The following is a 9,474-nucleotide window of genomic DNA, read 5'->3' as shown; positions in this document are numbered from 1 at the left end:
GGATAGACACCTACAGACCTGCTTCACCACTTGTGATGCATCCCCGCTCTAAGTGGAGGAGCAGGGCTCGAACCTGGTTCCTAACCAGGTCCTTGTGCTTAGTACTATATGCGCTTAACTGGGTAAGCGACCCCCTAACCCCTAAGAGGATGTAAATTTCTTAGGGCTCTAGCTTCTATGTGCACGCAAACACCATTCACAACAAACCTGCTTTGGCCCTCTGACTTGTCATAATAGCAAAATAAAGTATTATGAGCATGAAGCTTAAACTGGGAAGAGAGAGAAGCAATTACAGAAGCCAAACCTCCCACTTTCTGCACCCCATAAAGATCTTTGGTCTATACTCCCAAAAGGATAAAGAATAGGGAAGTTTCCAATGAAGGGGAGGCAATACAGAACTCTGGTGGCGGAATTTGTATAGGATTATACCCCTCATATCCCACAATCTTGTTATCTTGTTGATCATTATTAAATCAATAATTAAAAAAGAGTAAAAAAAAATACTGTGAAGAGAGAAGATACAATGAAAATGGAAACATAGTTTAGGGGGCCAGGCAGTAGTGCAGTGGGTTAAGCACACATAGCACAAAGCGCAAGGACAGATGTAAGTATCCCAGTTCGAGTTCCCGGCTCCCCACCTGCAGGAGAGTCACTTCACAGGCAGTAAAACAGGTCTGCAGATGTCTACCTTTCTCTCCCTCTCTCTGTTTTCTCCTCTCTCGATTTTTCTTTGTCCTATCCAACAACAACGACAGCAATAACAACAACAATAATAACCACAACAATGATAAACAACAAGGGCAACAAAAGGGAAAAAATAGCCTCGAGGAGCAGTGGATTCGTAGTGCAGGCACTGAGCGCCAACAAAAAAAAAAAAAAAAAAAAAAAGAAGAAGAAAGAAAGAAAGAAAAGAAAACATAGTTTAGTGAAATAACTTTTTTTTTTAACAAAATGAAACAACCCACACTGAAAATGCCCTTGGTTGTTTCAACAAGACAGCTATCGCTGGTGCTTAGTCATGAGAATCTATTTTACTATTATTCATACATTTGTAACTACCTCTCCTGAGTCCTCCCACAAATCAGAGAGAAGCAGTGGAGAGGAGGCCCTATGAGTCTTCATCCACAAAGTCTACCTGGGCATCAAGCAGTGGCACACCTGGTTAAGTGCATGCATTACAGTGCTCAAGGAATCAGGTTCAAGCCCCTGGTCCCCACCTGCAGTGGTGAAGCAGGATTGCAGGTGTCTCTCTGTCTCTTCCCCTCTCTTTACCTTGCCTCCCCCTCTCAGTTTCTCTCTGTCTCAATCCAATAATAAATAAAGGTTTTTAGAAGTTAAAAAGTCTACCTGCAGCAGCCTAAGCAGAATAACAGTTTCGAGAAAGACATTTCATAAGCTCCCACGATGACTCACACTATGTACAACAGCCCCAAAGGGTGGGCAGGGCAGTAGAAAAGCTACTTTTGCTTTCTTTTCTATGCAAGGCTAACTGCTAACAAAGGCAGAGGATCACTGGTTGAATGTCAGGGGGTGATGATTTAGTAACAATCCGGCCCCTACTGACTGGGAGTGCAAGCCCCTTTCATGTTTTCTCTTTGACTCATCCTAGAATCCAGGCAGAGCAGCCCAAACAGAACTCTCAGAAGGATCCCTCTGGGAAGTGGGAGTCATTAAAAGAAAAACTCTATCTGCAAAAGGATTGAATAATTTTTCCAGTAAGTATAATCCAGGAAGAGCTTTACGTAATCCAACTGATCTCAAACAGGTTGCTCTTAGGACATTTAAAAGATAGTAAAGACAATAACTGGCACCACCATAAGCCACAGCTGAGCAGTGCTCTGGTTAAAAAATAAAATAAATTCATTTTTAAAAAGGCATCCAGGACTGAGGATCTAGAATAATGATTATTCCAAAAGACTTTCATGTCTGAGGCTCTGAGGTCCCAGTTTCAACCCCCCAGTATTCATTCTCTCTCCATCTCTTCCCCCCCCCCTTTTACCAGAGCTCATCTCTGGTTTATGGTGGTGCAGGAGATTTGAACCTGGGACTTTAGAGCCTCAGCCTCAGATATGAGGGTCTCTTTGCATAACCATTATGCTATCTACCCCTGCCAATCCCCAGTATTACCATAAGCTAGAGTAGAGCAGTGCTCTGGTTTAAAAAAATTAAAATAAATTGGATGGAATTTGAAGCTACTATGCTAAATAAGTAAAAAGGGAAGGGAAAATAGCAGATGATCTCACTTATAAGTGGAACTTAAAAACAAACTTGGAAAAGGAAAACTCAAAGCAAACCTTGAACTGGGCAGGGCGTACCGCACCAAAACAAAAGACTCTAGGTTGGGTGGGGTTGGAATGGAGTGAGAGGGTCAAGGAGTATTGATGTGTCCATATGGCAGCAACCATGCCTATCTCAGATAAAGCAGACACAATTTTAATTTGAAAAGAATACAGAAAACTTACCTTAGAAAAGTCTAGAAAACATTGTGCATACACAATAGCACTACTTCAGTCATCAGAGCTGTACTAGACTAGTACTAAACTATTCTGTTAATTTGTAATTACTGCAAATTTATCACATGAACTTATCATTATTTCAAAATAAAAAGGTGCTAGTAAGGAAAAAAAGGCACAGAGAGTCGAGCATGTATGAATTACATTTTCAACAACAATGCATAGCAGAACATAGATGTCATCAATATGCTGAAAGAAAAGATGTCCAACTTACAATTCTATAAGCAGTGAATAAACTCTTCAAAAAAATTAAGATGACCAAAATTGGGGCCAGGAGGTGTGACACCTGGTTGAACACACGTGTTATAATGTGAAAGGAACTGGATTCAAGCTTTTGGTCCCCACCTGCATGACGAAAGCTTCATGAGTAGTGAAGTAGTGCAGTAAATTCTTCCCCCCTCGCCTCCCCCTTCCCTCTCAATTTCTCTCTGTCTCTATCCAATAAAAGAAAAAAAAAAGATGACCAAAATTGAGACTTCATATGTACAATTTAAGGCTTAGGCTTCATCTTTTTAAACCTCTAAAGTCCAGGGAACTCATTTAATTTACATTATACAACATCATGTTAAAAAAAAATCCAAACAATGTTTCTGATGTATATTATTACGGGATATAAATGTAATAGCCTTGTTTGAATGTTAAGGGAACATATTCATTACAGATGTAAAATATAATTAATGTAATGAAAATTTATTCATTATAAAAATGAATTTCAAGACAGATTAAAGGGGTACTTAGACAAGCAAAACTGACAAAATCTTAAAAAGTAGACCTTCACCAGTGTAATCATGAAGAGTGTGCCTCACACAGAAGGAAACTGTTTCCATAAGGGAGGTCAGATTTACAAAGAAATAAGAAAGAAAGCAGAAAAAAAATGCTACTAACCCTAAAATCACAAGTTTTATTATCAGGGAATCCAAACAACTTACCTTGGGAAAGTCTAGAAAAACCTAAGATATATAAGAACACCCTCGTTTAATCATAAGAGTGATAACTTCATTACACATCTGGAGGCCTCTGGAAAATTCCAGCAAGAGTGAGAAAGACAAATGACACCTTGTTATTATTGTGAACTTAGTTTTGACACCAACTCCCTAAAAGACTTTAGAGTCCCACGGGGGTCCCAGAACTGTAGTTTGACAGCCGCTACTCCAATCCTTGCATGACTCAAGGAAAGGCCTCCTGAATTTCCTTCCCAGATGGGTTAAGAAGCAGCAAGTGGGGGTCGGGCGGTGGCGCAGCGGGTTAAGCGCACGTGGCGCAAAGCGCAGGGACCGGCGTAAGGATCCCGGTTCGAGCCCCCGGCTCCCCACCTGCAGGGGAGTCGCTTCACGGGCGGTGAAGCAGGTCTGCAGGTGTCTATCTTTCTCTCCCCCTCTCTCTGTCCTCCCCTCCTCTCTCAATTTCTCTCTGTCCTATCCAACAACAAAGCAACGTCAACGATGGCAATAATAACCGCAACGAGGCTGCAACAACTAGGGCAACAAAAAGGGGGGAAAATGGCCTCCAGGAGCGGTGGATTCATGGTGCAGGCACCGAGCCCAGCAATAACCCTGGAGGAAAAAAAAAAAAAAAAAGAAGAAGAAGCAAGTATCCATCCACAGTGAATACTCCCCGGCCTTTTTGCAAAGGTTACTGGAGGACACTTCGTTTCCAAGAGGCATCACTAGAGGTCGCTGTTTAAGAATTCCGCCGGCTCCCTCCCAGTTCACACGGGCGCCCGGAAGAGGGTGGTGTCCGGAAGAGGGCGCGGTCACCACTGCATTGGACCGGGTGACTCTGCCTCAGAGCCGGAGGCGGGGCTTCCCTCTTGTAAAAGCAGGCCCTGGGAGCCGGGGCTGCTGTCCTTTCAGCTGCAGTCAGCTCTAGTTTTCTCGTCGTCCGCCGAACTCCGCCGGGTCATGGTGCCGGCCTGACTGACAAAAGGACGCTCCCGGGAGACGAATGAGGAACCACCTCCTCCTACTGTTCAAGTACAGGGGCTTGGTCCGCAAAGGGAAAAGAAGCAAAAGACGAAAATGGCTAAATTCGTGATCCGTCCTGCCACAGCCAACGACTGTAGTGACATCCTGCGGCTGATCAAGGTAGCCGGAGACCCAGGCGGGCCTGGCGGGGTGAGGGAGGTGGGGGCAGCTCGGGCGGGTTCTAGTTTGCCCTCCTTCCCCTTCCCCGGGCCCCGCGGGACTCTGGAAAGGACTCGCCACCCCGCCCACTCTGCCCTCTGAGCTGACTCACAGTTTTGTTTCTCTCCCTTTCCTTTTTTGTTTTTTGTTTCTCTCCCTTTCTTCTATGTGCACTGCCCCAGGAGCTGGCTAAATATGAATACATGGAAGAGCAAGTGATACTAACTGAAAAAGGTAATGTCACCATGGAGGGTGGGGGGACGAGCTGGTCCTGTGTCTTGCCACCTTCACTGAGACCAACACAGTCTGTGCCTGCTGCCCCTTCTCACAGATCTTCTAGAGGACGGTTTTGGAGAGCACCCCTTCTACCACTGCCTGGTTGCAGAAGTGCCCAAAGAACAGCAGACTCCGGAAGGTAACAGCCCAACCATACCAGAAGCCAGAGACCAGTGTTGTAAGACTGTCTGCTGTGTTAGAACCACACAGACCAAAGTTACTGAGAAATTGGTCAGAAGTAATAGCCAGCCAGTATTCAAACTACTGAGGGGAAAAGAAAAAGGTGTTGCACTTAATAGAGCAGGTTAAAAGAGCTTTTTGAGTAAGTATCAGAGCTGTGGAGACCCGGAAAAGTTTGAGCTGTTTAAGTAAGTATCAAGAGTGCTGTGGAGACCCGGAAGACTTAGGTATTATGTTATTCATTGTAATTCAGTTTCATAAATGGTTCTTGTTTGACCCTAACGTAACCTTTTTTTTTTTCTAATTGTGTTAAATTACATTTTTTTCTTTAATTTGTCCCAATCTTCAGGTTACAGTCTCTAGCTTCGCCATGTACATGGCCCTTCCGTGTACATGGATGGGCGGGGAGGTAACTAAAAGATCCTTTACACAATAAAGTAGATGATCATGATAAATGAGGTAAGGTCCTATTATCACACACTTAAAACACGGTAGATCAGAAACTCCATTGTACTTGCTTCCTGTCTATTTCCAAAAGAATATAAAATGGCTTGAAAGTTTAATTTGAAACCTTTGCCTCCACTTGGAATTATAGACACCCTCTAGGAGGGAGTCAAATGATTTTTACTTTCTTTTTTGCTAATCCCTGTTGATTAGTCAGAAGACCAAGATAAAAGAGGAAGTTGTCTGGGTGGGCACTTATGGTTTGTTTTTTTGTTGTGTTTTTTTTTTCCTGAAGTTTGTTCTTCAAGCTAGAACAATTAAGCAGAAAACATAGGAGATGTGTTTATTTAGAGGTATATGGGCTTTACATAATGCCTGTTTCTAGCTACCTCTGCTTCTTCTGGCTTAAAAACTGGGGAAAGCAAACTAGAAATGTGTGAATTGGAAGGCAAGTTCTGAAATTAAACGTTGTACTTTTGGCCTGATGTTCTGACCTTAAGGAAGCAGAGTTTCTAAACTAAAGTATTTACTATTCTGAACTGCCGTGTAAACCCAACTTACTCCAAAATCAACATACCACTATATCAATGGGATGTTAATAATGTGTGTGTGTGTAGTTTAAGTCCATGGAAGTTTTTGCTCTGGCAAGTAATTAAAGCAGATTCTCACTTCCTGAGTGTGAGATTCAGCAGATTGCAGAGTGGTCAGTCCACCATCTTAGCCTGGCTTCAGCTACCTCTAATGTGTGCTTTTTTGCAAATACATGTTCTGAAAACAGTGAGATCATCCATCAGTGGCCTGGACTGCACTAGCGTAAACTCAGAAGACAGTCCAGTCTGGTGGCTACTTGCTTCTATAATACATGCATGTATACTTTTAAAAACTTGTGGTATGGCCTCTGATTTTGCAGTTACAACTTTTATAGATTGTCTCTTGTTCATAGCCCATGTGGTATTCTTATTACAGGACACAGCATTGTTGGTTTTGCCATGTACTATTTTACCTATGATCCATGGATTGGCAAACTATTGTATCTTGAGGACTTCTTCGTGATGAGTGATTATAGAGGTATGTTTGAGTTCCAGGAGGCACCTCTAGAAAGAAACTAGAGCTTGAAACCCTCCTTAAAATGACTTTTTCAATGGTATTTCATTTTTCTTCTCCTTCTTCTTCAGGCTTTGGCATAGGATCAGAAATTCTAAAGAACCTAAGCCAGGTACCTAAGCATTAATTTTTGGTTCTTCTGAATCTTTAAGAACTACTGGCATATTTAAATGACCACTTTAAAACTGGGTTCTAAGTTTGTGTTTACTCTTCCTTACAACAGGTTGCCATGAAGTGTCGCTGCAGCAGCATGCACTTCTTAGTAGCAGAATGGAATGAGTCGTCTATCAACTTCTACAAAAGAAGAGGGGCTTCTGATCTGTCCAGCGAAGAGGGATGGCGACTCTTCAAGATTGACAAGGAGTACTTGCTAAAAATGGCTGCAGAGGAGTGAGAAGTGTTGGTGCAAACAATGACATCTTCCATTCTACTTTAGAATAAATTCTCAACTTACCTTGCTTTCTATCCTGTTTGTAGTGAAATAATAGAATGAGCACCCATTTCAAAGCTTTATTACCAGTGGTGTCATTGCATATTTGAAATGCGGTCTGTTTAAGGTGGCAATCTAGAATGCAGCTTGGAGTCAGATTTCTCCTCGAACGTCGTGATAAACAACAAAGTGATGTGATCTTAATATATATGAAAAAACTTCATTCTTGTGAGTCATTTGAATGTGTACAATGTACACACTGGTACTTAGAGTTTCTTTTTTGATTCTTTTTTAATAAACTGCCCTTTGATTTCATTATTTTGTGTAAGCATCTTTACTAGTCTTTTATTTCTTAAACATATTTCTTGCAAATGAGTACAAAATTAAAATGCCCAAGAAATATAACTTCATAACTGTGTAAAAATAACTTTTAACCCAATTTAAAGTCTAGATAGAAGTCAGTGAAATCTCAAGGTTTTATATGTAACAACAGATAAACTATAACTTTACATTGACACCATATACTCAGTCTGATAGAATTGTTACCATATAAAAAGAGGAGGAGGGAATCTAAAACATTGGTAATTCAGGAGAAAAAAAAACATCTTGGGGCAAAAAAAAAAAAAAACATCTTGGGGGGGTTGGGTTAAGCGCACATGGTGCGGAGCGCAAGGACCAGCATAAGGATCCCGGTTCGAGCCCCTGGCTCCCCACCTGCAGGTGAGTCACTTCACAGGCGTTGAAGCAGGTCTGCAGGTGTCTATCTTTCTCTCCCTCTCTCTGTCTTCCCCTCCTCTCTCCATTTCTCTCTGTCCTATCTAAGAATGACGACATCAACAACAACAATAACCACAGCAAGGGTGCAACAACAAGGGCAACAAAAAAAGGGGGGGACATCTTGACCACAGTTTTATTACACATACAATACAGAAAGGGAGACACTTTGTTAATCTGGCTGGACTAAAAATACCACATTTTTACAGGATATTTACACACACACAAAAAAAGATACGTTTTGAGTTGAGCTCAAGTACCAACCAGAGAATATACTATCCCTGCTAAAAGTGTTTAGAGTAAGGGAGGTGTGGAGAAGTAAACAAGATTTCTTCTGTACTAAATATAAAACTAAGAAGAGGCATAAGGAAGAAACAGTTTTAGATATGTAACCTCTTTTATTACTCTTTATATTGACCTAAATTCCTAAGTCCACTAATTTCTTCAACAAGGAAACAAGTAGTAGGCAAGAACCATGACACTGATTTTTCAAGATTAATGTTTCCCAAATTAAGTAACACCAGGAACATTCTGTATCTTTCTGTGTTCTCCAGGAAATAAAGAGTGGGTTCCAGGTAGGAGAGGTAGCATAATGGCTATGCAAAGAGACTCTCATGCCTGAGGCTCCAAGGTCCCAAATTTAATCTCCACACTTAAATCAGAGCTGAGCAGTGAATGTTCTGGCCAATAAAAAAAAAGTGGGTTCCTCAGTAAAAGGGGATTTAACTCCTCATCCCTTTATTTCTGTCTGTATTAGGGTTTTCTAAGGTAGAAGAAAACAATATAAACAAATGTGATCCTATGTTGTAGTTAATACAAGAGTGTTTTAGAAATTAATGGAGGCTCAGATCATGCCATGAAAATAAGTTTACAGAGTTGTTCTCAACCAGACTCTTCCTAGGATGGCAAACGACATTTTGGAAATCACGTTTTGGAAAGTGGGCCCCTTTGAGGAAAATAGCTACATGCTGACTGGTTAAATATGTGAATAAATTAGATTAACCAAGCAAGTTACAATATAACTCTTTGTTTTCTTATCCTTCTGAAAGTTTAGTCCTAAAGGCCTATTGTCACCAGAAGGCTTTTATGAAGTTTTTGTAACCATTCTGAAGAAATACCTTAAATTAAAAAATGTGAAGCTGCAATACCACAGTATCAGACCTCTCAATGTCCAAATGGTATTTTTTAAACTAAACTATAAAACACATCTATAAAACTGTAAATCACACACACACACACAGCTGGAAGTCACCAGGGAAGTAAGCATTTTCTGGAGGAAATTACATGAAAGGAAATAATAAGTAACGACCAATGTGAGAAAGAAAAAGTCCATGTCATCAACCGCTCTGTAAATATAACTTTAACTATGATGGTATACCTGACATCATCATTTGGGAATAATAGTAATTCAGGCCTAAGACTTGCCAGCTATCACATAAGGATATTTTTGGGGTTTCTCTATGAAGTTGAAAAATAGGTTACGGGGCAGAGGAGATAGCATAATGGTTACACAAAGAAACTTTCATGCATGAGGTTCCAAAGTCCCAGGTTCAATGCTTTATATTACCATAAGCCAGAGCTGAGAGCAGTACTCAAGAGAAAAAAAAAAAAAAGAACGTATTTACTAAGT

At 41.1% G+C, this 9,474-nt stretch overlaps 2 protein-coding genes across 2 annotated transcripts; both read left to right on the top strand.

Annotated features, from left to right (window-relative positions):
• Positions 1-4,457: 4,457 nt before the first annotated feature.
• On the top strand, positions 4,458-4,547 carry LOC132535783 (uncharacterized). The gene has a single exon (XM_060182851.1). It carries the CDS (start codon positions 4,458-4,460, stop codon positions 4,545-4,547), a length of 90 nt encoding a protein of 29 aa, XP_060038834.1.
• On the top strand, positions 4,464-7,385 carry SAT1 (spermidine/spermine N1-acetyltransferase 1). Its single transcript, XM_007534080.3, has 6 exons — positions 4,464-4,597; positions 4,819-4,870; positions 4,968-5,051; positions 6,503-6,604; positions 6,712-6,752; positions 6,864-7,385. Exons 1-6 carry the CDS (start codon positions 4,532-4,534, stop codon positions 7,032-7,034), a joined length of 516 nt encoding a protein of 171 aa, XP_007534142.1. The 5' UTR covers positions 4,464-4,531; the 3' UTR covers positions 7,035-7,385.
• The last annotated feature ends 2,089 nt before the right edge of the window (positions 7,386-9,474 follow it).

The sequence above is a fragment of the Erinaceus europaeus genome, chromosome X (genome assembly GCF_950295315.1).
Source record: "Erinaceus europaeus chromosome X, mEriEur2.1, whole genome shotgun sequence".
Taxonomy (NCBI): Eukaryota; Metazoa; Chordata; class Mammalia; order Eulipotyphla; family Erinaceidae; genus Erinaceus; species Erinaceus europaeus.
This window is presented reverse-complemented; position numbering and strand designations above follow the sequence as displayed.